The sequence below is a fragment of the Channa argus genome, chromosome 11, assembly GCF_033026475.1.
Source record: "Channa argus isolate prfri chromosome 11, Channa argus male v1.0, whole genome shotgun sequence".
Lineage (NCBI taxonomy): Eukaryota > Metazoa > Chordata > Actinopteri > Anabantiformes > Channidae > Channa > Channa argus.
The window spans coordinates 17,077,156-17,095,431 of NC_090207.1; the positions used below are offsets into that span (position 1 = coordinate 17,077,156).

General features: G+C 40.9%; 1 protein-coding gene across 12 annotated transcripts in view; it reads right to left on the reverse strand.

Annotated features, from left to right (window-relative positions):
* mctp1a (multiple C2 domains, transmembrane 1a) overlaps positions 1 to 18,276 on the reverse strand; it is a 129,979-nt gene that overhangs the window by 14,189 nt on the left and 97,514 nt on the right. For 8 of the 12 annotated variants that reach the window (XM_067520727.1, XM_067520728.1, XM_067520719.1 and 5 more), the window contains 2 exons: positions 10,706 to 10,762; positions 4,651 to 4,749 (listed from right to left, as the gene is read on the reverse strand). In XM_067520727.1, the coding sequence (XP_067376828.1) occupies positions 4,651 to 4,749; positions 10,706 to 10,762 (156 nt within the window). The remainder of the gene's footprint in view (positions 1 to 4,650; positions 4,750 to 10,705; positions 10,763 to 18,276) is intronic. The other 4 variants (XM_067520724.1, XM_067520726.1, XM_067520725.1 and 1 more) reach the window with 1 other exon arrangement.

An 18,276-nucleotide genomic window follows, 5' to 3' on the forward strand; every position in this document is an offset into this window, starting at 1 on the left:
GGCACTGTATGTTCTGACGCCTGTTGATCATGGCCAGCATTAAATCTTTTTCCTCGCTGACCTGTTCATAACATTTACGCCACTAGGTGCTTCGTGCTGTGGCTGATCAGCATACAGTAAATGGACTGATCAGGGCCATAGTGTGAAATTAGTTCAGAGTAAAATTAAAAAGCAGTATACCACTGTGCAATAAATATAAACTGCATTGCGCTAGTTGGTTGACAGTGAATGAAATATTTGTGCAGAAGAAATTCTTTGACATCAATTAACTCTTATCAGGTTGGTAGCAGAAATATTTAGTGAGTCAGTGTCCTTTGTTGGCAGAGAATTGCATGTTTTAATTCTATGAGCGCCATTTAAAGACAATAAATGCATCTTTTGTGGTTATGTCTAAAGTTTGCATCATTGTTTGGATGTGTGGAGTGTGATATGAAATCTCAGCAAAGCACTCTTCAGTTTAGCAATGTGTGAATGTGTGTGGAGCAAACTACATCATCAGAGTGTTCCCATCAGGGAAGAAGAGGTGGGAAGGCTTGTTAAAGTGATGTGAGTTGTTTGCATGCATTAAGGAGAAACAACGTTCAATGACACCAGTGAGAGCCCAGGGCAACACAAGCTCTCTTTCTCTTTCTCTCTCTCTCTCTCACACACACACACACACACAAGCAGCCAAGTCAGGGTAACCACATTGCACTTGCTGGTAAATTGTGGTAAACAAATGTGGTAAACTCCTTGAAACACTTGATTAAATATTTAACAAAAGGAACAATGCACATTGCCTCTGTGTGCTCGAGAGCTCCGTTTCTCTTTCAGAGAGATAGCATCATGGCAAAGTACATCTATATGCAAAAGTGCTAAGTGAGCAGTTGTAAACTTTGCAAAGACAGTTTGTTCTTCACTGACCCAAGGCCTAGAGCTAAACAAGAGAGAGGTCACTGAGGACTTAGCCTATTACGATGGACTCAAATATCTGTCCTATATCTACTGGGTGGAAATAGAGAGAGCTATTTGAGACTGTTTTAACCTCTGATCATATTGTTCTCCCTGCTGGGTAACACCATAAAAATGATAAACCTAACAGTTATAATGTGGCAGCATATATGCCATCACACCACAAAATGAGTCTGAACCACAAGTGGCTGCACGTCATTGCTGCTGTGCTAAAATTGCACCTGTTTTTCTTTGTTTTCTTTTTGCCTTTCACTCTGGCAGCACGGTAAAAATTGAAATGTCATATAAAACGTGACAGGATGCTAATATGTGGTTCCCAGAGGGCATCTGAAAGTGTTCTTGTTGATTTTCTAACTGGAGAGAGAGTCAGCATCTCTCCCATTTCTACCCCAGGAAAAAGGAAACAATGAAAAGTTGAGCAAGTTGAAGAACCCTTTAGAGGTAACACAATTCAATTTCCAAAGCCTGTGAGAATTAGGAATGACAGAATAATAAATAGAGCACACAATTAGTAGATTCTGTATATTTAAAGTAGATATGTTGCTATTTGTCCCAGAAAAAAAAATTGCGATTTGGTACCCACATAGAAAATATTTTTCTGTGCTGATTTTTGACATATTGACAATAATAATTAATTCAAGTGTTATTGAAAGTTAAAAATAGAAGTGTTCAGATTGGCTTTTGAGCAAACAAAAAAAAAATAAACAGCACTGTGAGTTAGATCTATGCACTAGTTTAAAACTAAAGTTAGGATTTTCTAAGCTTTTTTTTTTAATCAGGAAACTTTTAGACAAAAAGTAAAAAATTATTATGTCTCATTTTGACATTTTAACAGTTAAGGTGCTTATACAGAGGCATATTAAATAAGTCAAAAACTGCCCTTAAATAAAAAAAAAAAAGTTTCATTAGTGTCTATTCCAAGTACTACCAATTCCACTAGGGAGCAATGAGTCCCTTATTGAGAGTTAAGCAAGGCCCCACAGGGGAAAAAAAGAAAATGGGGACCCAGTGGCCTAGAAGAATGTGTCCCTTCTGTCAGGAAACGACAACAACACGAAACAAAGGCCCTACGACTGGTCTCAGACACCACCATGCTACCTGGCACCTTGCCAGCGCCACATGAACGAGGCAGATGTTCCTTTTTTTTGAGGCTGTAGTTTTATTAAATAATTTATCCCATACAACAACTAATCCGTGAGCAAATGTGGGGAATACATCTCTATTTCCCTCCCTCTCTTTTTATCATAAATGCATAAATCTCTGTTTAACTAGGATGTTCAGATGTGCTGCACGTTTGCATGGCCCTCATCAAGGAGCTCACACACACACACAAGTAAAATGTTAAGGGCCGCCCCACTCCCATAGGCACGGATGGTGAATGTGAGAGAAGCGCGTAAATGTGTATATGATGTACACAGTTTTCTGTGAGAATATCCAAGGGCCACATTGCTAAACTCCAGTTAAGACTGTCTCCTGTAGGTGGGACAGACAGACATTATGCTCTATAGTAGCAATTAGTCTCTTCAATCAGCCTGGTCCCATAGTGAGGATAAATATACACATATGTAAAAGAGAGATAAAAAAGAAAGAGAGAAAGAGGGAATAAAAGAAAGAGGTGGTTGTGCAATTTTAATTTTAGTTTGACCTCTGCTTCCTACCCTAAAAATAAAGGTTTCTGCTGTTCTGAGTGCGTGTGTCTCAATGTGTTTGGGTGGCAGGAGGTTGTTTGGCACTGATCATCTTTACCCATCTCCCCTTGGGGCCTCTCATCACCTCCTCCACACCAGCCACTCCATCAGGCTCAAGGTCGGTTGCACACACACATAAATGACTACCACCCCACAACTTCTGCGCTTGAACACTTCCTCTTCCTCACCTCCCGCAAAACACTACCCGAGCCCCACCCACCCTGCACCACCAGCGCGCCCGATTCTCCCTCATCTTGCGTCACCTCTGGTCCCCTGCTCCTGTGTTCTCCTTCCACTGTCCTTCCCAGGATCCAGCCTGGCAGTGTGTGATGAATGGGACAACATTACTCTTGTCCTCTGTTGGCCTGGTTTAGCAGCTCCACCCCATCTCCCCATCTGTCTGTCAGTCTGTCTTTCTTAGTAAGTCTGTATGAGATGGCTTTAAACTATGCTAGTGCACAATCTAAATTCTGGATTAATTTGTTTTGGATATACAGCAAGATGACAGTACAAATGTGCTTTTGCATCTTTAGATAAGGAACAAAAATTAGAAAAGGAATAAATGTTAAGACATGCGGATGTTTTGATTTTGCGTGGTGGAAAATGCGTCCACAGCTCTTCTCTAATTATCTTTTTTGACAATATTTAAACGTTTACATTAATTAAAGTCATATATTGCTTTTGCTCTAGTTAAATTAAATCTTAGTGATCTCCAAGGTCTGTAAAACTTTCTAACTTTGGCATACCTTTAATTACATATTCATGTATAGAGAGGCACAGGCAATAGAAACAGCTGTAACATCCACTGTTTTAAACTTTGTTTTGGAGGAAAAAACCCACAGAGCGAGAGTGCATTGCTATGAAGTGAAGGGATCACATCTTCAAAAAAGCAAATCAAATATGCATCCTCTCTGTGCTCATTACAGATTTATGACTCTTGTTAAAAGAAAAGGTGGCGGCTGCCTTCTTACATGTCTGACTTTCAAATTCAGACAACACTGCTGTCAAGTGTTGTGCTCCACATTCTGTCCAATGAGAGACTGGGAGGGCTGAGTGTGTGCCATCTTCAACATCCTATTCGGTAAGAGTCTTGAAGAGAGTTACTTTGGGTGGATAAGAACACACAAGAACTCCTCACCTACAGTGCAACGAGTGCTCATTGTAATCCTTTGATGCATAGTTCATCAGTCAAAAAGTTTAGTTGGTTCAGCCGCTTGTGTGTATGTGATTCAGAACAATAACATTTGAGGGGGGCTGACATTGTTGCATTAGGGATAATGAGCATTGGGATTTGCTTCAGCATTATGAAATAGTTTTGCTGTTACTCTAGCAACTTTTAAGAAAAACCACTCACAAGCATATTCAAAACACCTTACCTCCTACAACCACACGAACACGCACACACATATACACACACTCAGGGCTGAAAAACGTATTAGAAAATGCGTTTGTCAGATGCTTATTATGAATGACTAGGCATAAAAACAATCATTTGTGAAATTAATATAATTACTGTTTTGTTAAAAACATTTTATTTTCTTAAGGCACGTGTCAATACACAGATTGTATCAAACAATGTATAAATACACTTAAATCACTCCCAGTGTCATCCGTCAGTAGTCCAAAGCCAAAAGTTTCACCAGTAACATAAATAACACACAGCTGCGCCTCAATTGACACCTGTCCCATTGCTGTGTACCAGGCCTACAGTGATACAGTGAAGTTGCACAAAAAACACGGGAGCAGTCTTCCATGCTGAAGCCCCATTAGTTTCCCCATCACCTTAAAGAGCAGGCAGAGGCAGAGGCCTCAAGGTGGGATTGGGTTGAGGGCCAAACGTGCAGTGCATGGGTGTTAATTGAGACGGAGACAGGGGACAGATATGCTACACAAACCCCCACAGGACGGCAGACAAAGGCTGCTGGACAGACGATGAACTAAATAGGAAACCGGAAGACAGCGACACACATCATCAGGAGTCACGGCCAGAGGCACACACATGCCCACTTACCACCATTGTACGTATCCACTCAAAGTGCCAGGAAGCCAACATATCCTCGAGGATATGGTTTTTATCACAGCTCTCCTCCCAGGGGCCTGGTTTAGGGTCCTTGTGGATAGATTACAGTGAGATTTTGTCTTTACAACCCAGAGAAATTCAGGTGAAAGGGTTAAAGAAAAAAATGTGCACGTTTTACAACCAGGAGCTTTGATGGCCAATATGAACAGCTTTTTGGTGAGAATAACGCTTTTTTCGCTAAACGCACTGCAGGGACTGTAAACACACAGAAAACTGTTTTAGACAATGCAAAGAGGAGTCATACTTTTTTTTTTTTTTTGCCTTTTCTCAAATTTGATTAAGCATCAAAGTAGAGCTTGTCATATCCAGAACGGCACCCATGTCTATATTCTCTACAATTACAGTGAGTATACTGAAAACTCTGGTGACCTAGGTATGCTGTCCAAAACTACAAGAAAGGTAAAATATATATATATATATATATATATATATATATATATATATATATATATATATATATATATATATATATATATATATATATATATATATATATATTATACTGTATATACATTTAAATAAATGGCCAGAGTTAAAGAAAGTTTGTTAAGAAAAAAGCAGAGAGTCAGAGAACGAAGGAGAAATAAAAGAAAGCAGAATAAAGAGCAAGAGATGTGCATCTCTGGGAATTGAGATAGTGAGCGATGATCCACCTGATGTGTGCAACAAAGAGGAAAAACAAACAAATAATGCAGTCTTCTTTGCATAGACAGACAATGCAACTGCATGCCTCTTTCACCCTCCTTTTTGTTTTCATTCCACCCTCTATTAGCCAAACATGATTAAAATGCATTTGCTGCTAGTGTCTCTGCTACACAATGGGAAAAAGACAGACAGTTAGATGAGAAGAAAAATGAAGCAAAAAAGTCAAAAGGATCTTTAACAAGTGATGCTTTTCATTTCTTACAGACGGCAAAAAGAAACGAACAGAGACATTCAAACTTTTTTCTTATCCCCATGCTCACTCTGCCTAAGCAGCTGAACCCCCCGATACCTGAGGACAACCCCACTGCATCACAAGCTATATATCCTTCCCAAAACACTTTTTTTCCCAAAGCATTGATATAATTCTCATTGCTCTCTTTAGTCCAATTCCATTATTATTATGTATGTGTTGATATCTGAGCAATCAGTGCAGTGCCGTGACTGGGACTGAGAGAGTATTACTGTGGCTTGGGAGGGTGCTGCATACTGTATGGTATCTGGATATAAATCAGAACAGTTTTTAACCATGAGACAAAGAATGTGTTTTATATAGCATTACAAGGAGGAGAGGCGTCTGATTAATGGTATATGGAAGAAGTAACATAAGGTGAGAGAAAGATGGGGAGAGAAAGACAAGGGACCGAGATGCAAAATGCAAAACAGATACACCCAGCATGTTGAAATCAGCAGCTAAAAAAGCTATTTGGCCTGCAAGGCAAAAACTGGATATGTGTGCTGATACTAGTCTTTCGCCAGGAGTTAGATATTTGCCAGCGCACCACTGGAAAATACAAGCATGTAGGATTGTGTGTGTGTGTGTGTGTGTGTGTGTGTGTGTGTGTTCATGTATGTGCCTGAGTCATGCCTACAGGGAAAGCAGCAGAGTATAACAGCTGTCTCAGCACTACAGATGAGACTGATAGAGATAATGTTGAGACTGATAGAGATAATGTTGCTGTAGCACAGATGAGGAACACAGGATCATATATGCTCTGTCTTATAGCCACAAACAAAAGAGTAGATGTTTTATAGGGTAGCACTCAAAAAAACGGACATTATTTCAACTTGTTAAAACCCTTTTGGATCAATGGTTGCATGGGAATTTCCACAATAGTACATTACAGAAAGCTATTAGAAATCCTTCAAAACTGCTTATAATCCCATATGGAATAATTTGTATAAGCTTATGCCTACAAGAGTCAGAAACAATGCTGAAAAATAATCCACATTTTACTGTTTGACCTCCAAACTGCATAAAATAGGATTAATCAATGGTTCATATGTTATGTGTTTAAGAATTGGATCAAAAATGAGACAAAAAAAATATGTCACAGATCAGTGTGTTGAAGCTAATAAATAATGTCAAGTTTCTATTTACTATAAGCTCTGCACATAAAGGAGGGAAGGAGAAATGAGAAAGAACAAGATTTTTTTTGCATTTGTTTCTTTTGCAGGTGCATGTGTGTTTCTGTACATGTTTGCAAGTGAGATGTAGATAGACAGATACTGAGAGTGAAGGAGAGAGGGAGTGCACCGGGTAGAAAATCTGTGAGCAGAACATGATTGCAGTGTGTATCTTATCTGTGTCAGGTCCTCCTGAGGCTAGTGGAGTCTAGCTGAGCAGAGCACGAGCGCTTCAGTGACCAGTCAACCATGTGAGGGTAATCTCCTCACTCCTTCAGTCTGTCTCACTGTCTCTCTCTCTCCCTTTTTCCAGTAAACACATTTACACGAACAAACACTTGCACCCATGCACAGCCTAAAGGTGATTGCCTCATGCCAGCTGTGGACAGGGAGCCCACAGGTGAGAGGAGACAATACACAGGTTAGATTACACATTATAGCTGGTGCAACCAGTAGCCTATAAATTTCAAAGAGTGAGATGTACAAATGTTTCTGGTATCCCATGCTACTTAAGTAAAACAATATTACCTTACGATTCACTAAAAACATGCTGAATAGGTCCACATCATCTGAGAGACCAAGGCACATATTAACACATTTCTTATCTGAAAATCAAAGGAGTGACCAATGCCCTTGATAAGTGCTGCTTTAAATTTGAACCAGGTTCAGGGTCCTGGTATTGTGAAAACTGTATAGCTGTCCTGTCATAACACCTTCCATACAGTAATAAAGGCCTATTACATTATAGTTAATAGCAGATAGTATTAAGGAAGATGTTTATTCAAAACAAATTTCCGTTGACACCTACATGCCTCAAGACTTATCAGTGAAATAAAATCACTGTTACACAGTAGATGGCAAATAACGATCTGGAGCAAGGGTGAAAAAAACGTAATAAATGTCAAAAGATCCAAAGAGATTTCTTTACTCTGCGGTGCAATTCTATTTTTAGTAATAAAACAGTGTAGCTGGTGTTCAGCATCATTAAATTACACCAAAACACACCACACAAAAGACTCTCATTGAAAAGATGGTTGTGCTATGGGGCTGGGCTGTTTCTTTCCAACTATTTCATGCTATGAAAATCCAATTTCTAAAGAAACACATACACACACACACATACATACACAGCCATTTCCATCATGCATAACATAAAAGTTTTTCAGGGTATAGTTTCAGCAACTTAACATGTTCCGGATGAGTTATTTATCTGCTTTGAAGGACAAAAGGTGCCTCTGAAACTCACCACCAAGCCACTAATTTAAAATATATTTTATTTTAAACAGAGGTTTAAATTGGGTCATTATACTGCTAACATTAATTTATGTGTGTGAATGTGAGTGTGAGTGTGTGTTTTGTGTTTTACAATCAACATTCCATGCAGAAGATTAGCACACACTCAAATACAAAATGTGGAGGAGTAGGAAAAAAAATAGTTCATGTCTAACATTCTTTCACCCTTCATGTGCCTGCCTGCTTGGCTTTAACAACTAAGCCGTCCCCATCAATTAGTCTAGATGCTGGACTTTCATTGAGATTAAGTGACTAATATCAGTGCTTGCTCACAAGAAAGACACTTTTCACGTCTGCCCAACACTCTGTTAACTCAAAACACATGTGGTGATCCAAGGCAAAAAGCCTGCAAGGGGTCCTCTACGCAATGAAAAACAGGTGCTCTACTTTTGGCCATGTAATACTCCATTTAGCCTCTAGAGCAAAGGTTATCCAGCTAATAGCTGCCTTGTGGTGCACTGGGAAGAGCCATGCACATGGCCGGAGTAAACATCTGGGACAGATTGTACATACTTGCAACATATGCTTCAAGTTCAATTAAAATGAGGCCTTGGCACACTTATTAATCTTTTTTTCTCTCTCCAATCTCTCTCTTGCTCTCTCACTCTCTTCTTCCTTCTCTCCCCTATAGGCCTGTGCCATAAAAGAGGCCTCCTTTGACCCGTCCTTCATACTTACTCATACAATTCAAAGCTGTACCTCATATCCAAACCTCATACTCAATGTAAAAGACACATTTGTTAAGCTTGAATCTCCATTTGTTCTGCACTTAACCAGGTTGGAGGAAAAGCAAGGGGAAGAGAGTGAGAATGTGTCAGAAGAAAACTAAAAAAAAGCAAGGAAAAGGACAACTGAAGACGGGTAAAAGGAGAGTGGGAGGGATGAGAGATGCAGATGGGATGTAGGAAAAAAGGACCCCCCCCCCCCCCCCCCCCCCCCCCCCCCTTCAACTTCCCTACAGCTCAAATGAAATGCTAACATTTGAGGGGAGCAATAGATTAAAATGTATGAAGCCAGAGTTGGTAAATTGTAGCCTTTGTAGTGACCGTGCTATCCAGCATCCCAGCCCTGTGTGAGCACAGAGAGCAAGGCCTTCTTATATGGAATAATCAGTTTGGCACCAAATGTGACGGAGGCCGCACAAGCTGCTGCTGCACCTCATTTCAATATGAAAGTCTAAAATGTATTTAATATAATCTGCAGCTTTTCAAATGCCTGTATTTTTATTTTTCTTCCTTGAGAGGAGGTAGGAAATGCCTGGCGCATATCTTTAGTCAGTGGCCCCCTGTACATTTCAGCCATGGAACTTCACAGCCATGAAACTTTGCCTCTGCATCACTGTGGGACAGAATGTAATGCTAATGTATCTCTGTGTGCTCATCGCCCAACTCACTGCTTAGCTGACTGATTGCTTGAATGGCTGACTCACTGGTGGGATGACTTTTTGATCTGTACTATAAATTGTTTAACCCTTTTGTTGCAGAGGTGCACCTAAAACGCTTTAAAAATGGCAAAGCCAAGTCAGGTAAAGATGCAAAATAAATTCAGTACACAGACTGTCTTCAGGCAAAATAATTTTTACATGTCAAATTGCATGGCCAAAGGTTTTTGCAATTACCATTGCAAAAAGACAGTTTTCCAAAAAGGATTAGCAAACCAGACCACGCAAATTACCACATCTTAGCCTACTAACCTTTATATTGCTTTATTGTAGCTGTAAGGGATTGAGTATCAGCTCAGGTTCTTTCAGATTCCAGACTATTCAGATGAGGTACTTACAGTTTTCACAGTAAGAAATCTCAACTTCACGTAAAAGTAATAATTTTGTCCTTGTCTGACACTGCTTGATTCTGATCAGACTGCAGACAGAAAATTATTTTCATTTCGAATGTGCCTCCCCAAGCATTAGACAACACGGTGGGAGGATAAAGAGCTGTACTATTTCAATTACCATTCCCAAGTGTAACATTGACATGGTACTGTATCCTATCCAGTGGCGTTTGTTTGAATAGCTGTTCCGACGGTGTAAACGAGCGGAGGCTGTAAAGCAGCCACCTGTTGTTACCTGATAGTGTCTGGACAACCCCAGATGCTGTTTTACTGGGACATAAAGGAGCAGTGAATGAACCTAAATAGCTAACTAAGCACTTTATAAGGGTACATGTTCTCAGGAAGCAGGGCTAAAGCTAAATGTTAGTAATGTAAATCTGACAGAGTTATATGAAGGTAAAATTGAGGCTAGTGCACCAAACTGCAGTAAAAGACGAAAGCAACGCAAACCGAAAGGAAGAAAGGTGAGAAATATGCTGTGTACATGCCTACAGAGAAAACTTTTCAAAAGGTTAAAAGGTTGTACAATCTTTGTGCACATGTTTGTGCCTCAGGCAGTGAGAACAACCGAACGGGGGAGAAGATGGGAGGGAAAGATGGAGTCATCTCGTTCGTCTGTTTGTGTTTCCGGTCTATGAAGCAGTGTCAACCCCTCCTGAGGCAGTGTGAATATGTGTGCGTGTGCATGCGTGTACGTGTGGATGTTTGTGTGGATGTTTGTGTGTGAGTGCAACCCTGTCACAGACATAATTACCTTGTCATCTTTGTCAAAATCCTCTTCCTCATCCTCCAGCAGGTCCTCCACAGCTTGCTGACAGTTTCAACAAAGAAAGAGAAAAAAGAGAAGAAAAAAAACGTTTATGCAACAGCTATAATACAGACAAACATTAGATAACACAGGGTTAACATCATTAGAAAAGTCAAAGAGGCATATTAAAGCTGATTGGTTATGCGTATGTCTGGCAAGAGTCTGTTAATGAGTATGGAAAGCATGCAGATAGCAAAACTATTGGATTGGTGTGTGCTAATATGTCATGAGCTTCAGGATGGTTTTGAATTAGAATTAATTTTAGAAACATTCTGTTGTTCAAATGTGTTGACACATCTTGAAATGTAAGCAAATATACTGCTTTGAATTTCAACAAGCTGAGGATTAAAGTCTATTCATCCACTCAAATCACTTTGCACAAGAGAATTTTAATCGTATAACATTCAGCACAACAAGACAGCAAAACGCTTTTCACTGATTCGTCTCTTTTGACCTCTTCAACCTTTGAACTCATCTCTCACCTCTACCTCCCAATCTCTATGCATTCATCTTTCTATTGTTTCACATCCTGTCGCAGAATGATGTTACATGGGGGGGGGCAACACAGAGCGCAAGTCACAAAGAAGAGCAACTATGTGCTTCAGTGGTCCACAACTGATAAAACCGGAGCTAGTGTAGCTCTGAGGCCCCCCAAGATACTGGGATACACACTGTACAACACAAAGCAAGAATGACAGACACACTCAAGTGCACACAGTCAGAACCAGAGAAACACACATTTGATTGCATATACAACATAACTGAAATGCAGTAGAAAATGCAGTCTTCACATGCAACTAAGACCACTCAACACAACTAAACAAATGGCTTGACATTTATAAAAAGCCTAAAACCAACCAGATTTGCTTGGGCCATCGTGTTTACTAAATCTATAGCTTTTAGTGATGCTGCACTTGAGTCATTGTGTATTCTTGCTAACATGCACAAGTTGTGCAATTGAATTCCTTCAAAGTGAAAACCACAGATCAGTGCAGCATCATATCCTTCCTCTTTCTGTCAATCACACATCAAAGCTACAAGATCATATTGTTGCTCCTAATTTACAGAAACAAACACCCATTTCATAAGCCCTAAAGCTGTCAACTTACCCCAAACCCCAAAAAACTTTTACCCAGCCTTGACATCGCCACAACCCCCTAACCATCTCCAGAACAGCACAAACTACTTTAAAGGAATCCAAAAGTCATTACTTAATAAGACAATAGCTTTTGTCCTTTTGTTTTTCACTGGAAAAACGGGGAAAACTATGTGGCGGCTGACATAAGCCTCTTATGTAAATGCAGCTTCCCACACAAACAAAGAGGAGTTCAGAGAAGCAGTTGAGAGGGTAGAGTCAATATGCGTGTGTGTATTCTATCAATAGCTCAGAGTCACTGGGGCAAAGTGCTGTGCATGTATCCATAGAACTCATGTTTTAACTAACTGTATAGCAACTGGTTATTCCCAGTTTGCTGAGACTCCATCACCGTCTAGACAAATAAGCTTCACTGTTCACACTTCACAATCTCTCACTGATACATTATACATTCACTAATACACTATACAAACAGCAGAGAGGGAATTCTTGCGTTTAGCAGAGGCAAAAGATGCAGATGTGATAGTGTAAAATGAAAGCCTTCTGATAGCTCTAAACAAACAAACTATAACTGTGTATGAAGTCATCATGGTTCCTCCTAAATCCTTTCACCCATGCCAAAATACAAACATAATGGATTCCTCCACACGGAGGCTTTACTAGGGCACGTCTGGCACACGCTCCAAACTTTAAACAAAGGGAATGAGCATGAGCTAGCTGGAGAAGCATGACCTAGAGAGACAGAGAGAATGATAGAGTCGTTTGTCTCCCTCTGCTCTCTCCCCTCTTTTGCCTCTGGTTACAGAGAGAAGTCATGTTTCCTGCAATGAGACACTGTGTAAAATTAATAAATAAAAAGACACGGAACATGTCATCTGCCCTGAAGATTGCCACGTCTAAATGCGCACACTGAAGCTACTGTCTCAGTAAGGGAGGATATAAATTACCTCAGTGCAGCTGATGAATTCAAAACATCTTTCCTTCTCTCCCTCTCCCCTCTCTCCATGTCTCATTCTTTCTCTCTTTCTAAGACCTGTTTGGTGTATGATATCATTTGTCTGCTTATCCCCCCATTATCATGTTGTTTGAATTACTATCATTACAGCACGGCAGAATCAAAGCCGTGCTGTCGACAGGATCGCGTAGAACTGATATTGCCTGCAGAGCTGCTCCAGTCAATTCAATATCTACTGAGGTGAGGATTAACATATTCAGACCTATTCAAATGATACAGGGATGAGGCAGGCTACTTTTACAGATTGCACTATGCCCCACAAATACACACAAAGATAGTGATAATATAAAATACACACAAATAATATAAGTGAGTACAATGACATTGAGAGTTCAAACAGCTTACAAAGTATGAATACATCTGTTTGGTCTTAGCGACTTACGTTTACGTAAGAATTACGTTTATGTTTCTGCATTGATTCAGATCCCTAATCAAACTCGACTACATCGCTTAGATTTTTCCTCTCTCACTGTTCCTTTAATCACTTCATCAACTGCTGACCATTAAAAGTAATTAGACAAACAATTCTGTGTTATCGGTCTACTCAGAAAAAAAATCTTTAATACTCTGTATGTAGAGGTTTGGATCATATGAGTAAAGGACTAAATCTTTGATGACAGAATGACAGAGGTGGAATTCTTCAGTGCATTGTTGCGTGACTATTGTTTTTCAATGTGAAGAAAACTGTACGTTTTGCATCTTTAGTTCAGCACAAATCCACGTTGAGCCTTGGTACAGCCTGTTGCTCTGTACCAGCTGAACTGCATGGTGCATCTAGGGTAGAGAAAAAGTGTTTGGATCTAATGTTTTCCCGACAGTGAGAAAGAGTAAAGTGAGTCTTTGCGGCAGAGTTTGATTGAATTCACTGTTGTTTTCAGAGATTTTCAACATTTTTAAAGCGTCTATTAGGTCAACATCACCTTATTAATATATAGGAGATTTTTTGTTTTCTCCATTTGTCTCCACAGGGAGATTCTTCCACACGGTAAACAGCACAACAGCTCCCCTAATGCTTTTTCAAGCACTTGAAAAATTTGCACTAGGGGTGCAAATTAAACAATGGTGTGACCTTCTACACCTTTTGGTGAATGCTATAGTTAAGGGTATCAGGCCAGCAATTGTAGCTGTGCAGAATCCGGAGCACCGTATTTTCATTTGAAATTTGGCCAATTATAATTCATGCCCAGTTAATTCCTCCTTACTTATAAGTCAAACAATGTTAACACCGACTTTGATCTTGTATATACATCATCGGTATTTCCAGTATGATCCTACCTTATGGAACTTATGCTACATTGCAGAACAAGACAACTTACCTAAGTGATACGAAATGAAAAGAACTAAAACAAGTTTTATACAGCATTAACGGACAAAGATAAAACGGCTTCAGAAATACGGAAAATAAAAGCCAACCACTGAACCATACACTAAGGAGACTGTGTTGAAACATATTGTATAGTTCAACTTAAGGAGAAAAAGAGCTGCACTTTGAGTGTATGGAGGCTACTTTTGTAAAAGTCAAACAGGATAGACTCTGTCTCCATAAAAAAAAAACATACATTTGAACAAAGGGAAAGTAAAAATCTACTACCTGAACTAGTAGCCACATCATCTTTACCTGGCCTCTACAATGCCTCTCAAATCACCCCTTTCTCTCCCTGAGTTTCTCTACCTCCCTTCCTAACCTTCCCAATGACAGCCGCAGGGGGAATTGACGCCAAGGCAGACATCTCAGCGAACATGAAGATATACTTTCGACTTCTTTTTTCTCCCATTCCTCTATTCCTCCCTCCCTCCTTCCATCCTCCTGCTGCTCTTCCTCTTTGATACGTGAGGGGGTTTTAACCTCTCCAGCTGCTGAGGTTTGGCCGACTGGCTGGCTGGGGGATCTCAAGGCCCTACTTGGTATGCACTGTCCAAGAGTGTATGTGTATGTGTGCGTGTACATATTGCCTACACCACAGTTTCTGCAGACTGGGGGAGGGCTGTGCGTCTGATAAGGGTTGCTGGCTGAGCCTGGCTGACCCACACAGGCCCTTCACAAGCTGTCAGAGCCGTGGCCCTCAGAGGGGGGCCCTTCCATCTGTACTGCCCCAGCCAGGGCTCACCCAGCAGGGTGCTAGATAAGGGTGAAGTTGGGGTGCTACCGGAGCTGGAGGCTGGGGGTGGGGGTGAGAAGACCGGCTCCATATTCATGAAAAGCAACACCAAATCTGTGAGCATTGGAAAAGACTGTGTTTCAGAATATTAATGTAAGCATCGCCAACACAATGTACACTTCTCATTGCTTATTTGCTGACAAATCAGGAAGTATGTTTAGTCAGATATTCAGCAGCTATTCAGAGGAAATCACAGTTTTACATGCTCCACTAGCACCGTTGAGATAGTCAGTAAATACAGTAAATTCAGTGATAAGGTGTTTGTCCTTCTCAGACAGATAATATGGTCTTGTCTTTTTTATTTTGTTTTTGTTTGTTTCTTAAGTTGTGGAAAAGATAGCTAGAGGTGGTACAAGTGTGATTTGCAATATATTGCACACAGACACACAAGCACACACACACACACACGTCTCTAGACTTAAGCTTAAGGTTTAGACTGAAAAACGTGCAAACAGCAACAGTAAGTGTATTGTATAGACAAAACAACAACAAGCACTGAGACACTCTGAGCTGCCGATGTTGTTAGCAAATAGCACAGACAGTTACAAAGGTTCAGTGTGATGAAGGGAGTTAGACAAATGGAGGGAAAGGAAGAGAAAGAGATAACATGATGAAAAGCAAGGCTGGGAGGATTCTGCAGTGGCACTCCTGATGCTCCCGATGCTCCCGTCCCGCTTCAAACTATGCCGGTCGCCTGTCTTTCTGCCTGCCAGCCTGCCATCCTATCTGCCAGTTTAGCAGAGACAGAGAGGCAGTGAGAGGAGCAGAGATGAGCACGGTGATGCTGGGGCGGCACGGGGGAAATCAGCGGGGCACATGCGCTCCCAGTTAAAAGTGACATGACCTTTTGATTTTGTCACCTGTCACCAACTGCCATGTCTGACTCCGCAGTGAGGAGTGCCTGCCATCCACGCTGCTTTCCTCTGCCTCCGTCTCTCTGTCGCTCCATCTCTCTGAATGCCTCTCTGTCTTTTTCTGTCTCCTGCTCCCACTGCATCTCCTTTTCTTGTTCTCCTTTTCTTTCCAGAGTAGCGGTTTTATGGGGGAAAAGGTAGAGGAGTGACTTTCTGGAGGAGTTGAGGTATAATAGGCAGAGTTTCCTCTTTTCTTTCCAGCTTTCCTAATATTTACTTTTCTCTACCTGTGTTGTGCATGGCTCTTAATGAGGGCAGATGTCAAGGCAGAGTGTGTTTAGAGAGGCAGAAAAGTTTTGAGATGCAAAATTAGGAAGAAAATAGAAAAGATAAAAATGGCAATGAAGTCTTGTTCTAGAAATGACACAATGTTCAAATAAAGTCAAACATTATTACTGTCTTGGAAATAAACCGGAATCTCTTCACACTAACGAACAACATCCTGCTGTCACACTGTAGCGCAAGTAGACTGATGTCGATTTAAACAAAATCAAAATTACAATATCAGTTTAAAACTTTAATCAATTATTTAATTTAAAGCTTGGGTAAACTTGATATTTGTTTATGTGGTATTCTAACTCAGAATGTACACTGGGCTTAAAGTAGCTTAATTTTGCTTTTGAGGGCATGTCTGTGAAGTATCTTCAGGCCATTAAGGCTGTCTCCTCTGTAATGTGTTGGCGGATCTACTGGGTGAATCTATGTAATGGTCTAAAGCATGGGATAAAGAGGATGGTTCTCTAGTGTGACGAGACCTAATTGCCCGTCATCCTGCTGTGGAAAGAGACATCACCGTGTTCCGTATGTGCCCTCTACAACAGCCTGCACTGAAATTAACACCTTCGTAACATCTGTTGAGGGCCTTTTTGGACCAGCAGAACAGCAAGGATGGTATTCTGGATGTGTCCCTGCACGTTAATCCCAATCCCCATCATATGATATATGAATGCTGGGCAAAGATGTACACATGTTTACACGCGGCTTGCAATCCTTTTCTCTTCCAGAAGAGCTGACTCCACTCAGGTCGACCGAGCCTGGTCTACTTCTGTTGCAGCAGGCTTGGGATGAATCTAAGCCGCAAACTGTCCCAGGGTTCAAAACAAGACAGAGATTGAGAGGAGGGGATCATGTCATTAAATTGATCCTTCACCTCCCAACAATAGGAGACACAGCTACACCTACCTTAATAGGGCATCTTCAGCTTCGAATGTCAAACTAAACACAGTATCATCCTTTGCATTTATTCAAAAGCATAAAACGTCCTCTTCTTTGTTTGTTTCAAGTGAGCTTGTTACAGCACGACACACAGGTCAGCTAACAATACTGAAGAGTCAGGGTTCACAGGTCAGAGTGCTACATGATAAGAGAGGAGGTCTGTGACCTGGCTGGTGCATAGCCTTCTTTAATCGCTGTTCTGAGGATGCTCTGAATGCTTAGCAGGTACTGGTCAAGGTTAGGGTGAGGTTATGGAGCGCTGATCCAGGATCTGTTTGCAAAGCAGCATGTAACCACACAAGTCGCTGACCCTGAGTGGTGAATTACAGCGTGCAGAGAACACTGTGTTTTTTTATTTGCTGTAGACAGGGCTGTGGACTGCATCTGCAGTGTAAAATCGGAGAAGGTCCTCACATTGAACCCATCAGATGAAGCAAGGCCCTTTAGTTCATTAGGAAGTCTGTGCTCAAGTGTATCCTTTTTTTGTTTCTGTCTTTTTGCCCCCACCCTACCTCTCTCTCTTTCACTCTTCAGAGTGAGTTCAGCAGAGATTCCTTTAGCATTACCCTCAACCCAGACTGCTGGAAAACCGCAGAGCTCCGGATGCTGACCCTTGCTCGGCTCAGCACAATGCTTTCATTTGGTGTGTTGTTTAAAGTAATTAGAAAGCCCTTTCCCCTTGTTTTCTTTTCTATTCTTTTCTGTTCAGTGCCAGGTGCAAGAGGGAAACCGTGAGTCGTCCATTACTTCAGCTTGATAACAACTCCGAAGAGAAATCCAGTGGACTGGGAGAAGAAGCATATACTAGCAGACACTGTACCCTCTCATCGTACCCACTTTCCCCTGAATTGCCACAGATTGGTAAATTCTGTCTAAAAACAAACAGGGACAGGACTCAAGGGATATATGTGTCTGAGTGTGTGCTTCTATATGTGCATTTGTGTGTGTACCGCATTTGTTAATACAAAGGTTTGAAAATAATGAATGCATTTATTTACGCTTTACATTGCTTTTAAGGAATGTTTTCCAATCAACTCTACAGTAGTTAGTAAAATCATGACTGAGAGTGTATATTGGAGCAAGGAGAGAGGGTTCACCACATTCACCGTAAGACTGCA